Below are 25,582 nucleotides of genomic sequence, written 5' to 3' on the forward strand. Positions count from 1 at the left end.
GGGGCGCCTCCTCCCGCAGCCTGGCCCCGCATGTGGCAGAGGCCCAGACAGGCTTCGCGGGGCGCTCTGCTGGCAGGGCAGCCCCGGCCCCGGCCCGGTATTTTGCTGACGGCCTGGGTACTGTGTTGCACGCGGGAGGTGTGAATATGGGAACCGCAGCAGGGAATTCTCCAGGCAGGAGGGAAATGAAAGGGGTCAGGATATGATCGTGCGTTACAAAGCATTTTATCTGTAGTGTAGCTGTGCCCATATTCCCTTAGCATGGACTGTTTTAAGAGGGTTATTATTATTATTTTTTACTTGTTTGGTGTGTACTCATGTCAAATGCCTTCAGAGAAGAGGGCAGAGTCAGCAGGATGGCTGTTGCTATGCAAACTGCCCGAATGTGGTTCTCTTTCAAAGCCCTGCTATTTGTAATCTTTACAAAGCCCTCTGAATGTTTTGGTCGTACTCTGTGAATTTTTGTGATACCTCATTTGTAAATAAAATTGATCAGGATCTCAAGGAATGACTTTTTTTTTTTTTTTAATTTAAAACCACTGCAAAGTATGGATGTGATCATTTTGTTTCAGGCAGGCTGGTTGAAATTCTTGCAATAGTTAATTATCTGTGCAGACTGAGTGGGGCGCTGGAGGGGTACACCGCAATGACATGTATGTACTTGTACAGAACATACCCTGTCTTACAGCATAAGTCTTTAAAATATTTTTATATTTACTCCTGTCTGCCCTGTTGTAACAAGGAGCAATGAAAGAATACTATACTGAGACTATTTCCTTCTCATTTAGCTCCATTCTTCCACTTGTTCAAGATTTCAATTATACCCACTTCAGCTGAATATTTTTTGTCATGTTGACATTACAAATTAATTTAAAAGCTAAACTTAGATTTTTCTTTGCGATACAAGGGTTCAGTTTCTGTAGAGCTCAACATGTATAAACATGCGTAATGTTTATAGCTGGTAGCATATGCATATCAATACTATTGATATGTTGATGACAGTTCATACATATGAAAATTACTTAGAAAAATTCTGAGCAGATAACAGCAAGAGTTTTGTATCTAGAGACAGAAGTCTGGTTAGAGTCCACAGTCAGACCTTGGAAGCTCTCACTGAGACCTTCCCTGAGACCTCGCCGAGTGGGAAGATAGAGCTGGGTTTCTGGCTCTAGTTGCTGTGATGGGTTCACAGTCTGATTCACACTGCGCTGGCCTTGAGCAGTTGCAATTTTGAATGTCAGCTGAAATCTGTTTATGCTGTGATTGCATGAGCCTGTTTCTCCCCTAAAGATTCTGGTTGTGGTTACTGTACAGATACTACTAGTGATAGTATGACCATTTGCATAGATTTCAGTGGCTGCAGCTGTTAGCATTTTTAATAGAAATGTCCGCTTTAACAGCAAGGTGTCAAGTAGGGTTTTTTAGTTCTTGTATACATTTAGGCTTTCATTAATGTTACTAACATGGGGAAAGAGGAATGTCAGTTCAGGGAAGGGCTCTCAGTTGTGCAGGATTTCACCAGGTCTTCAGCAGGGCTTTTTCTTGTGTATTCTCAGTGATAAAACAGCATTAGGACTCAGGCTCGTAATATCCATGTTCTATGTCTGGCTCTCACCAACCTGTCCAATAATCCTCAAAAAGTTATCTTCTCTCACTGCTTCACTCTTTTCTATGGGTGTCATGTATTAATACTGTTTCTTATTATGCGCTCATGTTGTGCCTTAGTTACTTGTCAAGTTTATCGGAGTCTATCCAATAGGTATCTGTAGCATCTCAAACTGTACAAGCTTCCTCCTAGACAGTTAGGCTTAACCAGGCTTTACCTGGAAAAGAGACATCATTTTCAAAACAGTAGGCTTGTGTTACAGATATTTTTACAGAACCTCATTATAATAATTCACATCTACTCTCACTGGTGCTCTGAAAGGGTTTTAATGGTAGGTTACACTTAAAGTGTGCTTTGTAAGTAGAATTGAACTTTGTTCAGTGAAAGAAATAATGGTTAAGCCTTATCACCACCCAGGATTCAGAAAAGAAGGGCTGTAAAAGACATCAGGGAGGCATTTGGTCCAGCTCACTGATCTAGTGCAGAATCGCACATACCTTGGCTATTCTTTACAAGTATTTTTTCAAATTATTTTGAATAAATTCCAGGGATAGAGTTTCCATAGCTACCCTAGGTAGTCTGTTTTAATGTTTAACTATCCTTATAGTTAAAAAAAATTCCAGATAGTTCAGCAAAACAGCCCTGCCTGAAAAAATGAAGACGTTTCTTTTTCCACTCTCGGTGACAGGGATTTGCCATCTTCTTATATAAGCCTTATTCACATTTGAGGATTTATCAAGGTTTCTCTGTCTGATGGGTGAAACAAACCTAGTATGATTCACAAGTCCCTTATTTTTATTATTTTCTTCTTGGCTGTTTACATCCATCTTAAAATACAAAGTCAAGAACTGGAGATAATACCCGAAGGATTCACTAGTGTTAAGTAGAATGAAATAATTACCTCTTGTGTCTTACATATAACACTCCTGCAGATCATCCTAGAATGACACTTGTTTCTTTTGTCACCACATCATACTATTGATTCATGCTCAGCTTCTGGCTCACTAAAATCTCCAGACTCTTTTTTTTCTGCAACACTGCAGCTTAGACAGTTGTTCACCATTTTATGTTTTCCCCTTCCTTTTTATTGTGATCCTTAACAAATACACTTGAATTTTATCTCATTGATTTCAGATCATCTTGCCAGCTAATTAAGACTATTTTGAGTTTTAGCATATTTTCGGAACTGCTTATAGCTCTCCCAGGGTGCATTTCACATATTTAATAAGCATGATGTATATTCCTGCATTCAAACTGCTCATAAAAAACATTGAACAGTGCTAGATCAAATTTCGGCAGGGCCTATTTGAGTCACCTTCCCACTTTTTGAATATCTGCTACTGAATTTGCTTGTAGCCAGTTGTGCACCTACCTTATAATACTTTTATCTAGACTCTGTTTCTGCAGCTTGTTTAAAATAAGATCAGGTAAGCGTTTGTCTAAAGCTGCATTCAAAGTCTAGATATATCTATTGCTTCTTTTCTACTGATTGGTTATCCTGACAAAGAAGGCTGATGATTATTTTGATGTGATTGGTTTGCATGTTCACATTGGCAGTTTCTTATCACTGCAGTGTCCTCTAGGACCTTGTATTTACAAAAATAATTCCCATTTCTATCCTTCAGTACACTGGTACCTCACCTGCCCTTGCCACATTGTTAAATATATCTGTTTTGAACTTAAACTAGTTTAGTTCTGTACCAATAGAGGTAGGCTGCTTATCTGTTGCAAACTGATGCAGTATTATATTAAGGTGCCTTTGCCTTCTCTTTTTTCAATCCTTCAGAACAAAGATTCATGTACAAAGAAATAATACATACTCAATTTATGGTAGACGAAGTTTTGTTTTTAACAAACAGATCAATGTTTTGGTTTTAAACATTTTAAGAACACCAGTTACAAGAGAAGTACTAGACTAAATATATACTGACTTAGGATCCGATCAGAGTCTTCTGCTAGTTAGCTCACATTCCTCCGAACCACCTCACTTAAGGAGCTGACCTCCTTAAATTCTAGTTTTGCTGTCCTAGCCAGCACATTACTGGCATTTTCTTAATTACCTGGAAACCTACCACTATTAACTTGAGTTTATGGGGCAGCCTGTGACACAGGAAGTTGTCGCAAGGAATTGAGGTAGGAAGGTGCGCTTTTTTTTTGCTTTTTTTTTTTTTATTTCTGCAGCCACTTCAGAGTATCACAAACTGCTGTTTTGTGAGTTTAATGTTTATTGAAAAGTGCATTTTAAAGGCTCAGGTCTTTAGAGAAAGATAACGCCATGGCCACAGAACTGACAGTACAATTTTTCCTGGCAATTTCTTTAAACATTCAGTCATTAAAAAAAGGTGCATGCACACTAAAGGCTTACAATAATTTTATTTTGCTGTATTTTGAACAATATACTGCATTCTGTCCAGAACTTCAGAGAGTGATCACTTAATTTATTCCTTTTCTTCCTGCCTGAGCATTCATATGGGTATATTTCTTTTTTCAGTTTACACAGCTAGTTTACATTACATTGCTAAAATGTGGTTTATGCTGAAATGACTCCATCTGAACTCATTTTTAGCAAGAATTATAATGATGTACTACAGGGCCTAAAGGTTTATTTGCACTACTAATTTGTTCTTTGCTCAAAAAAAGGAGAAAATGCTAACACAGCTGTTAGTAGTGCAAGATTAGCTTTCATGTTCTATGACTGCAAAAATATAACATAGCTAAAATATGCATAAATATGTACCTAATTATGGTGTAGCAAGTAGTTTACAAAATGCATGTACAGTGCTTAGCCATTACAAAATACATGCATTTTTCATATTTATTTTTACTAGCTTACTGTTACTGCTGAGTATTTCATTATGGATTCCAGATAGCATTTAGGTATGAAGTGTAAAGTCATTCTGAGTTGTTACTATAGCAGCAACAGCTGTATTCAAGAATAAGCAAATGCAAGTGCTGCTACAAGTATGTATTCATTAAACAAAAGTTAGAGTTATTAGCTAAATCTTACCTTTTCAAAAACTGCTTTGTTTTTGTCACATACCTGAAAAAATGAAAAACAGTATTTTTTATGATGATTTTTTCTTCAAGCTTCAATTGTATCCCCTCTACATATTTCAGGTTCCATTTCTGCACTTATTCATAACATTTACTTGCAGAATCTAAACAGCAGAATGGGGATTTATTCAATCCGTTTTTGTCTTATGCTATGCAAAACACACTAGCACTACTCAGAGAACAGTTCTAGTCGCAAGTTTAGTTAGATTATTATTTTTTTAAATTTCCAGTAGTGTGTAACACCAATTTCCTCTTCACTTTTAAACATGTTCACTGAATAGTCAACAATGCATATTAGGAAATTCTGAACAGCAAGGAGTTGTAAGTACCAGATCCAAAAGCCAGAGATTGGAAGGCACATCTTGAAAGGATAGAAAATCACTGATGTATGAAAAGGGAATGCTGACATGATAAATGCTTGACTAAACTGGATTTATGTTCAGACCAATACTAGCTGTTATCTTTTTGATTAAATTTTAACTTCTACAGCCTCTCTAAGGTGGAGGAATGTGTACTCATTATGGACTTAAAATCTGTCTTGATCCAAAGTTAGCTCCTGCACATTTCATTATAATACTTATCCCGCTACACTAAATTTTGTAATCCTTCCTTTAGCCTGTCTTTAGAAATGCAAATTCCTACTGGGTTTTAATGCATAATACTTTGTGCATTTTTGCAATAAGCTGTAATACTCCATACATGTAATTAATACTTATCCACCATCTTTCCTGTATATACTTAAATGTTACAGAATAACAACATCTGGTACAATCTAGATTTGGTGAGCTGGCTAGTTATATAGAATGCTTTTGGCTTTCTAACACAAAGATATAATTTGGGGAGCATTTTTCCTTAAATGGCTTATATAACACTGTAATTTTAATACTTGAAATACAGCATTACTATTGCAAATACATAATGTTTTCATATCTTCCATTATATTAAATCTGGGTTGTTTTGCATAGAGACAATAGCCTATTTATTTATTAGTGTTGCCTTTGACTGAGCCACTTGTCAATTGCATCCTCATATTTTTTAGGTTCCTTTAACCAGTCTTGATGCCACCTGAGGTTGGCAATAACATTTGAGTAATTCTGACCCAGACTTTGTTTCCAGCTGATAAATTGTCTCTTATTATACTCCTGAACAGAAGAAGAAACCTTTGGATAGTTTACTATAGAGTGAAGTATTTTGTCCAAGGAATGTGCAACTACTGGGAATTTCATGGCAACGTTTTTTAGCTCATCTGGATCAGCAGAAAGGTCTGGAACAAACAAAAAGTCAGTTAAGAGCCAATTTATGTTTAGGCAAATCAATCAGTCAATTAGTATGTAACGAGTTATAACACACCAAAAAGTTGTGGAAGTACTGAATGGCCATCCGAGTATGTGATATACTTCCATTTGTCAGTTCGGAGCATGTATGTGGAAGAATTCACGTTGCAGCCGTGGAACTCGCTTAATACCCATAGGGGCCGAGGCCTTCTAGACGACACTTCATCTTCTGCCATTTCAAGTAACAGTGGCATAAGAGAATATCCACTGAGGTTCTGCGGGGCAGGAATTCTTGCTATATCTAAGCAAAGATAAACATAGTCAAAATGCTAGTACATTTACTTTGATTAAAAGAGACTAATGTAAGATTACAGGTGTTTGAACAGCAATTCTGCTGCAGAAATAAAACACGCTTTTCTAATTGTTCTCCCTCTGTAATACAGGAACCCAAAGATCTGTAAATAATAATAAAAAGTCCTTAATGAAATTTAAGAGGTCACCTGCCCACCATTTTGACCAAAGACAGTATCAACTATGTCAATCCTTACAGATGTTTGTTAAAACTGATGTTAAAACCACCAGTGATGGATGGTACTTCTTTATCTTTTTATTCATGGGTTGATACCCTTCCTTTCTGCTCTGACTTCCTCAGGTAGGATAAATAGATTGACATAAAGGACCCTAAAAGCTCCATATCCAACATGGATATGGAATCTACCTGGCATAACTGTTACTTTGATAGTAAGTGTGCTAAGCTCCTGTTGAGCATTCTTCATCAGTGAATAACAAAAGACTTTACAAAAAGTGGTCATTATAGTTATCACCATCTTTCAGGTAGGGAAACATGAGGAACAGGGCCACTTGCTTCTCTGGTAGGGCTGGAGATAAAGATGATATCATAGGTGATACCAATACAGTGCATATATGGAAAACACTCTGGATGACACTACAGCCTACTAGATGGCCTTTGGAAGATGCTCTAACATGGATAGGCCCCCTGTATCAACTTAGAGGGCAAGTGTCTCTAGCTCCCAAAGATCAGGTCAATATCAGAGGTTTGCAAAGATCCCTCAGAGATATTCTGGAAAGCATAGTTGAGAATCCCACCCATGTTACATACACTTTGGTGCTTCCTAAAAATGGAGTATGAAAGTACTGCTATTTTGAATCACCTTTCTGAACATAGCATTTAGTCATTCAAAATTTTCCACTTCACAGAGGACTGTGGGAGTATTTTATCTCCTGTTCTATGAAGAGTGGTTACTTATTTCTTACAATGATATCCAGTGCATATAGATTGCCCATAGCTGACTTTTTCCCTTTAGCAGCACATATCTTCCTCCTTCTCCTCTGTTTTGTTTCTACAGTATATACAGCTGTCATTAATCTGTAGCTCTTGCTCTAGTAAATAAAAAGACTTTAAGGCTGCACTTGAGTTAGCAGTAGGAGGACCTGTAACATATAAACCCAGCAGCTTCCAGTGCGTTGGCTAAAAGCTTGAACAAATAGATACTAATTTTGAACAAATGCAAAAGGGATATATGTCTTCCTCTTCTGGAATCCTACACCAGTAATGGTATCAATTGCAGTCACCGCATTTTCCAAATGCGAATAATTTTCCAGGCTGGTATCTTCAATAGCTCCAGCTTTTCCAGTGGAGCTCCAAATGTACTTCCATAAAGACCAACAAAGCCAGGGCTATCTGGAGGAAAGGTTATGCTATGACCTGCTAAAAAATGGAAGAGCTGAAGCACTCCCGGATGAATTATCTATATCACACAGATTCTGCTGGGATCACGAACATCTGTACTAGACTTTGTATGGGGTGCAGCTAACCTCAAGATCAGTAAGGGAGGGAGTGTTCAGCAAAGCCCTTGGACAGCATCTTAGGAGAGAATGTTGCCTTGAGACAATGCAAAGCAAGGGATTACATTTATCATAAAGAAAAACTTGCAGTCTGTTTCCTCACTAGTAAGCATTATCATACTGCTTGAAGGGTTAATGTTTGACAAAGATGGTTCTTCATGTTTTCTTGTTTACCTTGCTTTATGTGCCTTTTTTTGACATTCAGATTACAGGAAGATAGAACAGAAGGAAAGAATTTAGAGTTCTGGGAGAACAAAAAAGAGAAATAAACAAAAAGGAAGGACGGCAAATCACTTCATCAAATATGGTATTTGGCAAAAAGGCACAAATAAGAAGAAAGTGATTTTAACTCTTTAAGTGTGATACCAACAGCTTATATAAGGACCATATCTGGGGCACATTCCTTTATATACAGGTTCCATCTCAGAATTTGGAACAGAAAAAGAAAGCCACTCAGGTGTATGTTATTTTCAACTGGGCAACTGGTTTGAAAACTTTGAGGAGAGGCAGGCAGATAAATTTATTTACCTATAGGAAACAACTTAAAAGAGGATGCAAAAGGATTCTTCACTGGCTTTTACTTACAGAAGTACATTTTAACCTACTGCACCAGATTCCCTCAGGCAATTGCAGTGCGTACCTGACACTTCTTAAATAAAGAGCTTTGAAGACTGCTTTAAAAAGAAAGTTTTTTTCTGATCAGTAGCCTAAAAGATCCCAAATAAAGCCTAAAATGGCAATTTCACCTAATATTTACTTCCAACTGGATCAGTCTTACATGATTTATGAGACGTTCAAAAATTCACTCTTAAAAAGTAATTTCCATCTGTCTATATGTAATTTGATGTCAGTCATTTTTATTTGATTCTCTGTCCCATAACAGATATGCATCCATTCTTATATCTTACTATGCTTGCCCAGGTCAATTGTACATTTCCTATAGGAAGGTCTTTATGTTTCTTCCACATGACCCTTTAAAAAGGAAATTCCTTTGATAAGCTAATAAAGTTAACATCTTTGGAGCTTTAATCCCATCTCTGGATGCACTTTCAATGTATTTTCTATAGTAAATTGTTAGGTATATAGGCTAGTAAGGATTACTGATTTTTAAAATATGTCTGATTGTTTTTTATCTTATAAATACAAGAAAGATTTTTAACAAATAATTCTATATCTAGTCAGTCTCTGTAATTGTGTTGATGACAGTAACAGTGATAAGGAACATCTTCAGCTCCTTTATTTAATTCTTATATCCACTTTTTGCATTTTATATTAATCTGAATGCACGTTCCTCAGATAAAGTGTTATTTCCAATAGTGTTAGTACTTCTAACTTGCTTCAGAAAGTGGAGACCTAATTCTGACTGTAATACAGATGCATAATAATAATTAGTAACTGAAAAAAAATTAATTCCATTTGAAATGACGTGACTCACCAAGCATAGTAGGATAAATATCCACAAGAGATACTAAATTTGATATTTGCTGCTGCTGTTTGATGCCTGGCCCCATAACTAAAAGAGGAACATGGGAACTTCCTTCATACATGCTCATTTTATAGAACTGCCGGTGTTCCATAGCAAGTTCTCCATGATCTGCAGTGAATATGATGATTGTTCTTTTAAGAAGCCCGGTATCTCTCAGAGCTGAAATAATCTCACCTACAACAAGAAAAAGATATTGAAAAAATATGTTCAAAAATATTCCTTTAAACTTCTGTATACCTGCAGAGGAGCCTGCAAACTCTGGAGTATCTTGTTCAAGGGCCTTGAAACTCCTCTCTCTGCCATAGAAGGCAGAGCCCAAAGACTCCAGTCCAGAACAACATATAGTAGTAAATGAGGTTGCAGGGCTCTGCCTCCCAGTGAACCGTGGAGGGAGTTGGAACAACAGCTGTAAAAGTTTCAAAGGGCGAGGATGTACTAGAGGATGAGATGCGTTTTTGCTACCAGAACCTTTGGATAATTTCCATCGTAACTAATAAGAGATAGCTAAAGCAAATGAAGTAAAACAGGGCAGCAGAAGTCAGGATACTAGATTTAGTGTGACACACTCCTGATGGTCCTTGTACCTAATCAGTGGGATGTCTCTATTTCCTGTGCCTAATTCCCCACAGGAGCCCTTACGCTTGTGCAAGGTAGACAGGGCCAGGATCAATGAAATCAGTAATTAAGCAAAACACTTACACATCTTTAATGTTAATTCACTGAGATGATTCTTGTTTAAAGAGACTAGTTGCCAACTTAAAATACATTGCTGAATTAAATCCTAGTACAGGGTTACTCTGCAACATCTTCATTCCCTCAAGACTGTCAGGCCCCTGTAGATCTCTTTTCTTTCATAAATGCAAAAGATTAATCCTGTGCGTCTTTTAAAAAAATTAGTTAATCATTCTAACATTGCTAAAAGATTAGCTTATTTATTCATGAATTTCATATTAGAATGCAAATAAATTCTTGTTCTTTTACTGTCGCTTCTCAAACTAAGAAATAAAATACTATGAATTAAGACCAACTTGCATTATAATTTTTATGTATGTAGATCTTACAACAAACCAGGAAGAATTCTGAATGCTTAATTAATTTTTTTTTCTTTTTAATTTGCACTAATATGCTGGTATACCCTCATATGGAAGGCTTCCAAAGCACGCTTTATTGTTTAATCCGTGAGTAGTAGTCATCCATTCCATGATCAATCTCTGCATATGACATCTGTCTCCAAGGAAACTGCTTGGGCCCCCAAATTTATGTTTCTTTCCATTTTTTTTTCTTGTTAGTACTTTTCAGCCTGCCCTGAATTCACATAGCCTTAAAAGCTATCCAGTTATTTATCATATAGATTGATTAAGCAATATCTAGAGTGACTTACTCCCAGATCTGAATTGTTATTTTCAAAAGACCCGCCGTATCAGCATTTTCTTAAAACAAAACAAAAAACCCACTGTATTATGAAACTACCTACCAAGCATGGCATCTGCCTCTGCACACATAGCATAATAAAATGCTCTAATATTCCTCACTTCTTGCTTTGTAAACTCTCCTGTGCAATTCTTGGTGTAAGATGAATAGTAGTCTACTGGATGCATCTCTGAAAGAGAAGACCACTTGGGAATTTTAATAGCTTCATATGTTACCTAAAAATAAGTGAAAATTAAATTACTTTAGGAAGTGAATTAAACATTTCTTTTTACAAACACATTTAATTAAAATCTTTAAAGTATAAATTAACAGTACTCAAGTTCTGGTCCAGGAAACACCAGCTGCTTATCTGTTGCATGGTACTGCTACCTCCTCCATACTTTCCCTCTGTTTTCACAGGTATCGAGTCATTTAGTTAGACAAGAGGGCTGTAAAAATCAGCTAGAAACTAAGGCTAGGAGCCAGAAGTATGTGCTTTGCCAGCTGATGTCTTTTTTAAGAGAGAGAGATACTGCAGAACAATTTTCTAGAACTGTACTCCAGAGTAATTACAGAAGTATTGGCATAGTGCCTCATAAAAGGATAACTATGAACCATATGTATCAAAAAGACTCGGTGTTATATGAGCCTATAGAGCAACACGGAAATTTACTGGGAAGGTCTCCAGAAGAGTGGGTGACAAGTCTTGGTATCTTGATAAAAAGAATTCACTAGGGTAGTCCAATTTTCCAATACATTTCTATTTGTTTCTAAAGATGTCAAGCTATTTAGTTATAAAGGAGAGGTGTAAAATCAGTTTGAAACTAAAAAATAGGAGCCAATCAATTACATGTAATGCTAGATTTGTATATTCAAACTGGCATTTACACAGTTTGTGTGCTTAAGTACCAGCTTTAGTGTTTCAAACTATAATGCATGTATTTTGCCTAGGCAGTCACACTTGAAAGCATTCTCTTAAGTGCTACATTTAACAGAGCTAATTGCTTCTAACCTGCAGTTTAAAGTACAGATCACTAGAAAACAGAAAAGCATATAATCTTAATATGGAAAAAATAACTTTATTAAATAATAAAAGCACACCTGTTGCTCTCATTTATCTCTAAAAAATCTTCTCTAATAATCAGAGCTGAAGCCAAGATTATGGTGATGCAGAAGCAAGCTCTGATAAATAAGCAAATCAGAGACAGTAGATATTTGCCCTTTAAAGTACTGAGAAACTCAAAAGTGTCAAGACATGTACAAAAGAGTATTTACAGCAGTGTGCAATATAATCCAAAAAAGCTACACTAACAATTTTTTATGTGTTTTAATGAAAATATTACAGGAAGGATATTTCACAGGCTCTAATGATATTAGTTGCTAAAATTACTCATGTTGCAGTGAGAGGTATGCTGACTGAACGTGTAAATCTAATACAAAAGAGGAAGGGATTGCATGGAGCTCCCACTTGATTTGCTTCATGCCCGTGGGAAAGCTGTGCTTTAAGAAGTGAGAATTCGGAAGCAGAAAGAGCTCTCCAGGCTCCAGCTGGTCCTGTAGCTGGTGACCAAAGTCTTCCTTCTAACTTTCCTACCTATCACATGCCACAGTTCCAGATCCATACATGACAGGTTTTAACCCAGACATGGTAAAGACAGCACTACTTCCTATTCAGAGATATATACTCAATTCTCCTTTATCCCTGAGAAACGTGATGCTAGCATACCCCATGTAGCAGAAGATACAGAATAATATGCTTAGAGCTCAGATAAAGATTCCCACTTCACACCATCAGTTTGGTCCCGAGTCCTGCAGGAAACCTCAGCTGTGACTCAGCACTTGCACTCCTGCACCAAGGCTGATTTCACATCCAGCAGCTCAGGTGTCTGGGCAGCGCACACCCAGGGCCGCAGGCATAGCTCCACGCTTAGGTTGGCCCTTGCACATTCGCAGCACTTCTCCCTAATAAAATAACTAGGGCACTTAATGTCCACATGACTCTGTGCAGCACAAAAATAATCAGATCCAAGTGGACCCTAAAAGCATTACATCCTCATTTACTGGTGTAGCACTTGAAGTACCAGCCCTTGCTGAACTGAACTAGGATTTGCCCAAAGGCAGGTCCAATCTCTGTGTCTCTGGTATGGATAATTAAGAGCTGTCTGGACAGTCACATGCATAGTGTGTACATCCTTGCAGCATATGATACCTTTGACTGCACTGGGCCATATATTCCAATACCTACAAAGCCCTACCTCCTACAACAGTCAATCTCTTCTCTTGAGTTACCCAACAGGCACATGAAGTCATCAAAACAGCTGGCAAGACAGCAAGAGTTGAAGTGCCCACAACACAGTGATAAAACCCAACTTTGTAATACTCAAACCAGACATACCAAATCCAAAGTTTCCTTAGAGTCTACAGGAAATTGGCTACAAGAAGAAATCAAGCAAGATTAAACGGTAGCAGACAACTGCTTCAGGCATCCTCCCATCATTGAAGGTCCTTAGACACATTAAGTTGCATTTTAGATTCCTCAAATGGTATTTATTAGCTGCTCAAGTTGTAATGGCAGCAAGAAGTGTTCACCTCCATCCATGACTGGTCAGAAGACTGAACCCTTTTCTATCGGACTAGGATCTAGTTTTAAGGATTCCTGAAATCTCTATGCTCGCTTGTTGTAACTCATATCTAGGAAGAAAGCCACATGCCACAAAAAGGTGCCAGCTGGTGCAAAACGCAGCAGACCATCTGCTTAGCAACACAGGGTTTCATAAACATACCATGTTGATACTCCACTCTTTATTAGGTCCCCAGTAAACATATAATTTAATTCCAGTTCTTCATCCTTGCACTCAAATTTCTCCATGAGATTGATCTTTGTTATTTTCAAAGATTGCTTCTTCCAAAACAGATACATTCCAGTAGAATCAGCAAATGGTCAGTAAATGATAATATGTGGTTCATGTAACTAAATATGTATACATAGTGGTGGAAAGGACATCAAGAAATGAGGAAGTTCAAGTACCTGACCTGGATTACGTTTAACAAACACTTGTCAGAGAGGTTATAGCTAATCTGTTCTAAAACCCACTGAAATAAGGTACTACCACTTTCTGAAAAACCTCTCTCTGTCCTAGCAGTTAGCACCTAGGAAGGTTTCCTTAATATCCAACCTGGATCTTGCTTTTTGCAAAAGAGATGATTCTTTCCTGCTCTCTCTCCCCCTGCAAACTTCTGACCATTGCTAGAATAAAAGAACCCACTTCTTTCAACCTGAACTTGTATATCCTTTTTTTCTAAATCTCTGTAGTTTTGTTGCACTTAGATAAATAGATTTTGCAGTTCCCCAAGTAGAAAAGTCAAAAAAAGTTATATAAACTGCATATGCTTTTTTGAAGTAAGTGTAAAGTCTTTTCAAACCTAATTTTCAGTTCTTCAGCTACAGAAAATCTTAATGCCTTTTATATAGTGAAAGCTGTAGTAATCTATTTATAGTTTTGTGACAGATGAGGGCACCTGGCGACCACACAAGAGACAGATTAAAAATGTTTACTTCTCCTTTGGGATGGAATGGTATCTGTTGACTTTGCACATATGGAAATAATGGGACTTTTCTGCATTCTAAAAAAATTAAAGAGCAGACTAATAAGAAGAGCAGTTAACAGAAAAGACAGACTTAAACTGTGCATTACTGCTTCAAGTTCTAGCTTAATAGTCTAAGCAAAGTCAATCTCTCATTATAAAAAAATCAGGCAGTCTGATTTCATATAACATCATTTATAACAAGCAGCATATGGAATATGTTATAAACAATGAACTTGAGACCATTATTTGAGTATAGCAACTATTTCATAGTTTAATATATATTTCTAGCCACTGAACCAAAAATTTCTTTACTGAATCAGTGACTACTGCCAACAGACCTTTTCCTTTCCCATAACCAGCAGAAATTCTTCACTTCTATTTGTTCTGTCTTAAACTGGAAATCTAATATCTCATCCAAATATTTCTTACAGTGAACTTAAATATGAAAATTAGGTCTGACCTGAAAAACTGTTATCCTGCGAGGAATAAAATACCTTTCATAATACAGTTACAAATGAATTTATACTTAAATTCCATCTTCACATACCTTTTCAAGCCAATAGGGAGATGTTAAAAAGGTAGAGGATCCAAAATTTTCTCCTGTAGAGGGTGATGGATATGGATGTGGTAAATTTAATCCCAAGTAAAGAACAAATGGTTGAGTAAAGTTAATGGCTTCTTCCCTTATCCAATTTACTGCTTTATCAGTGTTCTGCCAATCTGCTTCCATCACTCTCATATGCGTCTTATTACCAGTAAGCTTGACCGTGGGTCTCCCTTCTTGTCGGAGCAGGAAGTCAACATCCCTGGTCCAGGCTTCCACACGGTTACTAAAAACAAATATGCAAGATACACATTCAGTGAAAAGTGTTCTCTTTTCCTCCAAGTAAAAAGAGTTAAGAATTCCAGGTGAACTTGTCCTACATTTGTAGCTGCATTCTATTTGTAACTTCTATATAAAGGAAATTGTTACTACGTTAACCAATAATTATTGTATATTTATAGCTTTAGTCATATTTTTCTGCTTCTGAATCTTCTTTCTTTTTAATGATAACTTCATGTCAGAGTGGTTCATCTTCCCACCTCTGCAAGGTAACATTCAGAAATAGCACCTGCAGCTTGTTGACCGTGCTTCATATTTTGCCATTGATTCATATGCCATTTATCTGGTAAACGGGGCCTTGGATTTTTGTTATTTGAAAAAGTCCTTTGGGAAGTAACTTGCCTGGAGTAGCTGCCGTTAGAAGCAACATTTGTTTTTTGGATTGTACTTTTATAGCTTTTTTAAACACTATTACTTAGGACAAAAATCTGTAAGAGTGATTTGTTCTGTACAATTCCTTTTGATGTAGTCAATAAATACTGTCAAGAATAGGGAATAACAGAGGAAAAAAGGCTTTAGGAAGAAAGGAAGGGGGAAAAAAAGACACCATTTTAATAATAAAATATGTTTGGAATAGATTTTCTATTATCATTACAACTGTTGCCTCTCTGAAACACTCAGAAATCTGAGCTGCATATGTCTTTATTTCTCTGCCAGAGTGAATGACACCAAAACTGTCATAAACAAAGGTTGGAAAGAAACATTCCATTTAAAATCTCTACTAATCCTCACTTTGTTCATGGCAATTTTAATATCACTATAGAAACAATAAAAGAAAATATGAAATTGCTCAAGAGTTGATCAGGTACTTTCATTAAAACATGTCATTATCAATATTAAAAAACATCAAACTGCTTTCATCCTCACAGGAATTTTACCAGTATATTTTTAATTTCCAGAAAAACTACTAAGATTATCTGTAACAACAAAAAATATTTTATTGTTTGAATGCCTCGTTTAGATTTACACATGCTTTCAAGATAAACAGGCTTAACCAAATTACTCAGAATAAATTTAATTAGCTAGACCACCTACAGAAAAAAAATATATATATATTTGATAAATATATATTTGATAAATATAAAAATTAGATGATGGTAAAGGTTTGTGTGTGTATATGTTAAATTGCATCTGAATGTTGATTTATACAGAAAAATACATTTAGGCCACAGATCAGTCTGATTATCCACTCAGACTGAGGTTAGGACAAAGCTAAAAAAAGAAAAATGCAAACCAAAAAAAACTCTCAGACAATTCCCCCATTCTGGAGCAACAAAGACAATGTCTTGACACATCTAAGAGGAAAAGTTATCCTCAGGCAGAGGAGAAAAAGATAGGCTCTAATATGTGTCTTCAAAAGGCTTGGTGGAGGGGGTGAAAAAATGGGGCAATATTAAATTCAACCTTTGAATTTATACAGAAAGAGCAAGGACTCGACAGGTAATTATTTAAAATCTTCAAAACCGAATCCCAACTCTAATGAAGGGGGATTATATCTCCTTTGCTAGCAGACAGTACCCTGAAGATAACAAGCATAGAATGGATAAAGCCAGTAAGAGATAAAGGATGGGAAAATAACAACGTTTAAACAATGAAGATAAAGCTTAATGAATTACTATTATTATTAATCTAAGTGAAAATAATTATATGATAGTCAACACCTACATCTATTTTAATTCTTACATGAAGACAGCCACTAACATTCAAAAGGACAAATGGAGTTTTTTTGACAGATAGGCAGCAGAGGCTTCACATATTCAACAGTCAGGAGGCTGAAGATCTAGACCTTTCTTTGTATGCATATACGTATATTCATTGATATGTATTTCTTTGTAAGTATTTCCTAGCAGCCATTTTCCTCAAATCTGATTAATCATGCAGCTATGATTAATCATCTTACAAATAAGTCACATTCAAGTGGATACTTAGTACATTTCATTATGTATTTCTATTTTTAAGATATGTAAACTTCCATATCTAAAGAGAGGATTTATTTGTCTTTGCAATGCACTATTTGCAAGAGCTTAGGAAAAAGCAAAATCCATTTATGTCATACAACTGAACAACTTCATAACTTAATATTGCAGCAGGAAAGTTAACAATTCTTTTTTTATTAGATAAGTATGTGGGGTGGGGGAGCGGTGGTTTTTGTTGTTTAAGCAAAATACACTTAAGTTTCTAAAGAGATGATACTGCCCACTGTGTGCTGTCAAATCACTTTTTTTGGAACAAGCTGGTCTCCACTCAATCTAGCATCCATCTCACGTTAGCTGAACTGTTCTATCTCCCTTTGCTAGTCTCCTTTTTAAGAAGAAACTAAAACAACAGGACACTTCTCATTATTTCAACAATGAACAGAAACCTTCATTATAACTCTTCCACACTATTTATAGATTACTTAATTAGCTACTTAGGATTTTTAATGTCTGCACAGATGCCATGCTAGAAATGAGATGTACATTTTCTCTGACTGAGGAATTTTATTTGAGGTTTTTATTTTTTAAATGAAAGAAAAATGTGTAAACCCCCATTTTCATATTCCTCTTGTGTAGGCATAGAAGGGCTGACTAACCATGTATTTGTTTTAGTTTATTCTCAACCTCCACCCACATTTATTCAAGTAACAATAAGGGCTTGATCTTATTAAGTACAGATCTCAAACTCTCACTGAAAGGCAAGTTAAAAAAAACCCAGAAATTTGCATTAGGGGCTACTATAGGATAAGGACCTATACTTCACAGTCTCTTTCTGTTACCTTTGAAGCATCTACAAATTCAGCCTCATGAGACTAACAACTATGTGATCACATTATGTGATTATATGGTTACATCATAACTGCAGCTTTCATTTAACAGAAAAAGTTGACTCTTGAAAGTATCAAAAGCCCATTAGTTTTATTATATAACTGGAATTTGAAAGATGTCACAATACTTACCTAGGCCTGCATGAAATTTGTAAGAACTTCTACTATAGATATGAACTTTCCTGTACATTGCTAGAGGATGTTGACATCCAGATCTATTGCTTTGTGGGACTCAAAAAACAACTACACAGAAGGAAGACACTATATTTTGTCCCAACTATCCAGACACATTCCGCTTATTACTTTTTGAACATAATGCAGTTGGTCCCTAAAGGTTTAGATATTTTTCATAAATTGTTTTCATTCTAGTCTTATGCTAAAACAAACAAACAAAAAACTTTACAGTATTAGATGTTCAGTGTGAGTCTATAAAAATATATAGCCTTGTTTAAAAAAAACAATCTCCAATGTTTTGTGATTGTAGATTTAACACTCAAATATTTTTACGTATTTTTTTCTGTTCTGCTTTTCCTACACTACTAATATAATGAAGCCAAGAAGTCTCAAGGAAAGGCAAAAACAGCTTCTGTGTTTCCTTTGTGAGCAATACCAATGATAAAATATAACCTTCTTTCATGTTGGGCAAAACCACATTTTTGATCTTCATCTTCCAGACAAAGGTAAAAGACAAAGTGCATCTGCATGAGATATGCCTGCTTCTGCATAAAGTTGCAGGACAGAGCCTTGCTAGGTTCCTAACACAATTCCTCTTAAATAAAAGCTACTACCATTTCAGTCAGAGACAGAAGCCACTTGCCAAACTATTGCATGATTTATTCATTCCTGTCCATACCATAAGAGGACAATGTACCTGCTTACCTCACTGAATGATGTCCAGAAGTATAGTCTAATTTCCCATACTTCTGTGTGTGGTAGCCATGCTTCTGCATGAGATCCATCCACGTTACATAATCTAGATCTAGGCCTTTGAAGTTATTCCAAGATTCAGTTAAATGAGTGAAAAGACCACTCCACATAGCTGGAAAAAGAAAAGATTTTTTTTTGTAGCATAACTGGTACTTTCCATCTAAAAATAAGATGAAATAAGATGAATATACTTGATAATGGCAACCTTCTTGTTATTTTAAAGGTAAAAAGTTTACACTGTGAGCCAACAGAACACAGAATATAAAATTCTAATCTCCTGAATCTTATTTTCATCATCAATAAGAGTAACAAATAACATTTACCAACTAATCCCCAGAAGCCTCAATCATGGAACAAGATCCCATCTTTCTGGCTGCTGTACAGTCATTAAATCAAGCTTTTTCTCTAGATGAGGATGCTTATTGATTGCAGAAAAAAAATGCCAGTTGTACACATCCTGATGAAACAGTCATGTATTTACATTTGCTTCAGAGCATCATCTCCCCTCACTTTAGTTAGATTTTTTTGTGAATTTAAATTTAAGTATGCGGAAATTTAAGTTTGTGGAAAGAATTAGAGTATATTATTTATTTAAATATTATATGCTCTCAGTTTTACTATTTTTATGTAATCTACTTCACTGCCAAGTGTTAAAGCAAAGGAAATTACTAAGGGAGAGGCCAACAAGAAATGAAACCGAAATAAGATTTGCAAAGGAACTATAAGAGAAGTTATTTTACTGAAATCCCCTAACTGTTTCTTTGCAGCTGGTCAAGAATGGTTTACTCTTCCCAGTGATAATTTAGAGTCAAAGGGAATCCAAAAATGAAACTAGGCTATTCTATGAGCAATGGAAATGTCCTGTAAGCACTAAGAGTGTAATCCCATACTATGGCAACACTCTTACTCTCCTCGCGTACTGTCCACAACAAGGCCTCAGATCAGTCCCAAGTCCTCCTTAACCACCTCCTCTTCTACTATCATCTCTTACCCCTCCATGATAGACAGACCCTCAGTTCCTTGCAGGTCTCCAAGCTACTGGGTAAACAAGAGATGCCCCACTGGTTCAGAGCCATACTTGTGATGACTGACCGGGGGTCACAGTCATGCTGAAGGACCATCTGAAATACTAAACAGAACTGATGATTTGTTGAATTTTCTTCCTCACTGGGAGCGCCAGCTGCTATTTTCACAAAAATTTTTGAAGTTAAATAACCTAACAGGAGATTATTGTTCTCAGCAGTCGAGACTGGCTAAAGGCTCAAAAATCATTAATGAGAAAACACCACATGGACCACCAGCACATTCACATAATCTCAATTGCTTAAAATGTGACCCTGAGAAACAAAAAGGGGTACTAGGTTATGCATAACTGGAATACAACACTAGATTTGACAGCATGTTTCTGCTGCAGTCAGGACAGGTTGCTTCTTCCAGTGCACACATGAGAAAAGGGGGGATCTCCTCTTCAACTACAGATGAAATTTCATTTTCTTCACTTCTGGGGGATCTTTGCAACAACTGAAAAGGCTAGAAACATTTTAAGATGTAACTTTTGATTCAAGAACATAGCTTCCTACTAAATTTCCAGCAAATTCTGCAATTGTGGAATTGCACATAGGACACTAACTCTGATTGCAGCAAGTAAAGAAAAATACTGAAGTATTCAGTTAAAGCTATTGAAAGTTACATTATGTATTCAACAGAGTGTATGGAATAAATGTCACTTGAAGGTACTGCTTAAAGCTACTCATTTATTCAGCTGTTATTATTTAATACTTTTTCCTGAAAGCAGGAAAGAAATTTATTACCTTTGTACTGGGAAGGGAAAGTAGTTCTGAATGCAGCTTCAGCACTGCAGCAGGCAAACTGAAAATTTCAATACAAATCCTGAAGATTTTTTAAAAATACTGAAGCTTCAGAGAAGTTTGCAAAGCAATTTGGGAGCTCAGAAGTTGTTGGAAAAAGAAAAATAGAAGGTTGAAAGGAAGAAGAATGAGAAGCAGAAAATAGAAAGGGCCCAAATATCAGAAGACTGTATAAATTCAGAAATACACTGAAAAATTTGGGTCTTACTAAAAAACAAAACAAAAAGACCCAAAACTGATGTATGTCCATCATTAGCATACATTTAGGTTGACAAGCCCAAGAATTTATCATTTTCTTTTATATGATACTTTGTTTGGTCCTACCTGCACGGGAAGGACAACAAATTGGAGAATTAGTATAGGCATTGAGAAAGACGGTGCCATATCTCTTCATAAAATTTATGAAAGGCAAGGCCACAGTCTGATTTCCCGGATAAAATGTCAAGCGTCCATCCTGCAATCAAACAGAAAAAAAAAAGACTATGTAAATAGCATTACCCCAAATTATTGCCTACAGTAATTCTCACATTCATTACCCTGCAGTTGTATTACTGAAATGCTGGCAATTCCACTCAAGTATGGAAAAGAAAGCATTGAGAAGGCTTTCATTAGTTCAGTATGAAATGAATTACTCACCAAAAAATGTAACTATAAAAGATAACTGTACTTTTTCATAATAAAATTATTTCCTTTGTACTGCTATATGCATTCTAAGCTCCAATTTTTGCAGGAATTGTTTCTCCTTCAGCATCCTATCATAATGCATTAAATAGTGATAGACATGGTAAAAAATTAAAAGGAGTCATACAGCATCCTGATGCAGACTTGTGCACTGGTATGTATGCCTGTTTGTGTGTGTCACCAGAGCTGTGTTCCTCATCCCTCTCCTTCTATTCCACACCACGCCTCTGTGAACTTATTCCAAACTACGTCCGGGAAAAGGGATTAGCAAGCTGAAGGGAGGCTATTCTCCCACTGACATACAGTCTACAATGGCTCCCTTGTGATACTTACTGACCCTTCATTTTATCCATTTCTTTAGCTATGATTTTAAATCAATGACTTTTTAAAATATTTTGTTAAATTAAATTTTTGATATTTTAATGTTATAATGTGACCACTTAGTTTTCTCACTAGCCACTCGGTCATCCCTCACACTGTCATCTTCTGTATTCTTTACAGTTCAAAGCAGAGACTGTAAGTAGAGGAAAACAATGCTCTCAATTCATTTTCTGACAGAATATCCTATAGGAGAACATAACACAGTAGAGAAAAATCACTTCATTTGGCATTGGTAGAGCTGATGGTAACATCCAAGCATCATGTTGCAATGGACAAATATACAGCAATCTCTCACTGCAGATCAGAATACAATACAAGGCTGATCACCTAATTTTGCACACTACAACAAATGGCATCTCAGAACAAGCACTTTGTAGGAGAAACTGGAAATAAAGCAACATATAATCTGTAATATCTAGTATCAGTAATATCATGGAACATGATGTGTAATCTGTATTATCATGGAGTGTAAAAGGAACTTTCTTTGGGCTGAAAGTGCTCTCTAGAAAGTACAGGACCAATTTTTCATCCTATCAGCAAGACGGTCATACGGTTCTCCGAAAAAGAGGATTTGTCTGAACAGCTGAATTCAGCAGTTAATTCTTTGATAGTGGACAGACAGGTGACACGTCTCTTTAGTGAAAGAGGTAAGTTTTTTGTCAGAGGCCAAGAAGATGAAAGCACTAAAGCTATTTCCAGAAAACCGTTCTCTAAGAACTGTGTAGGACTTGCAGGTTTGAAGTACCTGAGCTAATAGAATTATTCTAGGTAACATAGGCAAGCATGTTTCATCCATGAACTTGAGCTGTACTGCAAGCACAAGCACGCAGACAGCTGCCCATCATCACTCAGTCAATCTCAAGTAGCAATTTCGGAGTTGAACTACCTACAGCTAGTAGGTTCCACCAACAACCTGTGTAAGAAGCACAGTGCTTGGTGTGACACTTAACAGCTAAAAACTGGCCGTTCTAGCAAGCAGGCACTGCTTTGGAAGCCAAACACAGTCAAGTATCACTAAAAGAGGTACCTTGAACTTTTGAGGCCTTCTATCTTCTGATTCTCAGAGTTAAAAACATTTGAGAGAAAGGCTGGAACAAAATGCTCCAGCTCCTCAAAGGCTTTCTGAGGCTCTAGGTTGAACATGTGTACAAGGTACGTGGAACGCACAGACTTTAGAACAATCCCGACAAACAGAGGTCTCAGTCTTTTGTACATAGCATTAGTCACAAATAATGCAGGCACATTTTCAGATGAAGTCCCATACCTTTTGACAGCCTGCAGGACTTAAGTTTCTCATCCAGAAAAACTATCAGCTAGTTTCAACTTCACGCAACTCTGCCTGTTCTTTACTGGAGATGTGATCAGAATGTTTAACCTATTTTTGCCTTCACCATCCATCTCATCAAAAACTTCTGCAACACAGTGATTTTTCAACTTTTTCCTCTTCCTGTGCACTAGGCAATCTATTCATATCTATTGTGAAGTAGATAGCTTTCAGAAATGGCACCTTGTTCTTAATTGTTCTTGTACAGAACATCACAGACAAACTTTTTTTTTTTTTTTTTGACACTGGAATATTTACAGCAGTGAACATACAATTGACACTGGAATATTTGCAGCAGTAAACATACAAACTGGTTGCATCAAGTCATTCTTGCAAGGGTACCACCAACGCCTGGAAGACAGTCATGAGAGTCTTCCTGTTTATAAGACATTCTGGAGCCTCACTTAGATTTGTCTGCCTCTTGAAACAAACTGGCCATTGATAAATTCCCCAAATCGAAACTATTATGAATTTGGCAATTGTTGGTAAATAATTATTTTAGTAAAAGCTGAAAATTTGAAGAAAAATTAACATCTAAAAAGAGATCACACATTACTTTGGAATGTGAAGAAAGCTTATGCTCTCACAGTAAAATAATAATCAAAGAATACAGTGAAGAGGAATGAAAGGAAATAAGGAGATATAATATGAAAGCTATTGCTTTATCTTTGATATGATGGCAAACAGGTATTTTAAGAAGGGGTTTGAAGAAGGATAATACATGTGTTTCCCAAATACTTGGGAAGAATAGTTCCCAAGAATGAGAAACAACATGCAAAAAGGCAAGAAAGTGCTCTGAAGTGTGTAATCAAGGATATATCCTGAGCTGACTGGGAGCTAAGTGATGATTTCTCAACAGTGAATGAGAAGCAATAGGAGGTAAAAGACTTTGGAAGTGAAAACAAGGATCTTATATTTAACAGAAAGGTGAGAATCAGATGAGACCCCAAAAGCAAGGCTTTTCTCAAAGTAAAACCTTGATAAAAACACTGGCAGCATTCTGGATGGATAGATCTCTTCTGTGTAGTGATAAAAGGGCAAAAAAAAAATCTTGTTTACTCTTTTCAGATTTAGTCAAAATTAAGAACAAAAATTATAAAATGTACTACCAAAAATTCCATGAAAAATGTAGAAGTACACCCTGAGTTTATACACTTTCTTTATATAAAATGACCGATAGTTTTGAATACAAAAATATCACCAGCCGTGCTGTCTTTAACCATAAGAAATATATTTAGTATATGTATTTGTGAATGAAAAAGATGTTCCTTTTTTTTTTTTTACCTCTCTGTGGGATTAAAACAAATTTATGAGTGTAATAAAGCCACTAGAATTTATAAAAACATCCCTACTGGTTCCTGTACAATTTTAGTTGTAGAAAGCCATCTGACAAATTTATAGTAATAGTAGTTATACCCATTAAAAGTCTGACTATGATGACCACACACAATGCCCAAAACTTCAGCAGATGATGCCCAAAAGTTTAACTCAGTCATTTTATTTGTGATTGTAAAAAACCTCCCTCCCACCGCTGTGGAAACCTAAAGGTCTTAGAATTCCAACGGCAAAAATAACAAGAATCTCTGCCCTTCCTTTCCTCTTGTTTTTCACACCCCCAGAAAGCATTAATTTTACGTGTCAGGTCTGTTCATTAATTGCCGCCCTATCGCACACTCCTGCCGACGTTTCCAGCTGCACCCAAGCTACAGAGAGGAGCTTTACCGCAGCGACTGCGGAAACCGATTAAGCAGAAGTTTGCGATTACTTTAGCGCATCTGACCAAGACGGCAATTTTCCGTGCGCAGCGCGGTCCGGAGAGAGGTGAGTTTTGGGGGGAGGCGGCCAAGGGAGCCGCTGCCTCGGCTGGGCGGGGGCCCTTCCTCTCCCCGAGCGCCACGGCGGGCTGAGCCGCCCCGCCGGAGGACGGGAAACGGCCGGTGCTGCCGCAAGGCCGCGAGGCGGGGGCGCCCCGCCGCGGCCACCCGCCGCCTCAGCCCGGCCCCGGGCCCCGGCCGCCGCTGCGCCCCGGCTACTCACGAAGGAGTCGCAGGCCACCAGCACCACGCTGGGCCGGGGCTGCCCCGCGGCCGCCAGCCGCCCCGCGGCCAGCAGGAGCAGGAGCAGCGCCAGGCCGCCCGGCGCCGCCGGCCCGGCGCCGCGCATCGCCCCGCTCGCGGCAGGGCGGGGAGGAAGCAGGGGCCTGCGGGCAGCGCTCCCTCGCAGGGCCCGGCCCGGGCGCAGGACAGTCCCGCAGCCGCCTAAGAGCCTGGCCGCGGCGCCCCTCGCCCCCACCAGACTACAGCTCCCGGCGTGCTTCGGGAAGGCGGCGCCCGCGGCGGGGGGCGCGGGACTACAGCTCCCAGCATGCCTCGGGAGGGGCGGTGGCGGCCGGCACGGACCACGACTCCCACAATGCCCGAAGACCGGTCGC

At 37.5% G+C, this 25,582-nt stretch overlaps 1 protein-coding gene across 6 annotated transcripts; it reads right to left on the bottom strand.

The window, feature by feature from the left end:
- Positions 1 to 1,091: 1,091 nt before the first annotated feature.
- On the bottom strand, positions 1,092 to 25,329 carry ARSK (arylsulfatase family member K). 6 transcript variants are annotated; one of them, XR_010886835.1, is made up of 9 exons: positions 25,189 to 25,329; positions 21,090 to 21,219; positions 18,850 to 19,009; positions 14,832 to 15,114; positions 10,761 to 10,932; positions 9,236 to 9,460; positions 6,011 to 6,235; positions 4,614 to 5,924; positions 1,092 to 1,823 (listed from the first exon to the last, which is right to left on the bottom strand). XR_010886835.1 is itself a non-coding variant. In XM_067315387.1 (9 exons), exons 1-8 carry the CDS (start codon positions 25,312 to 25,314, stop codon positions 4,639 to 4,641), a joined length of 1,329 nt encoding a protein of 442 aa, XP_067171488.1. In that variant the 5' UTR covers positions 25,315 to 25,329; the 3' UTR covers positions 1,092 to 1,823; positions 4,614 to 4,638. The 6 variants fall into 6 exon arrangements, 5 of the variants coding, with proteins under 5 accessions (XP_067171488.1, XP_067171485.1, XP_067171486.1 ...); XM_067315387.1 differs by having other exon boundaries at positions 4,614 to 4,646; XM_067315384.1 differs by lacking the exon at positions 1,092 to 1,823 and having other exon boundaries at positions 1,917 to 5,924; positions 14,832 to 14,884; positions 15,038 to 15,114.
- Between the last annotated feature and the right edge of the window lie 253 nt (positions 25,330 to 25,582).

The sequence above is a fragment of the Apteryx mantelli genome, chromosome Z, assembly GCF_036417845.1.
Source record: "Apteryx mantelli isolate bAptMan1 chromosome Z, bAptMan1.hap1, whole genome shotgun sequence".
Taxonomy (NCBI): Eukaryota; Metazoa; Chordata; class Aves; order Apterygiformes; family Apterygidae; genus Apteryx; species Apteryx mantelli.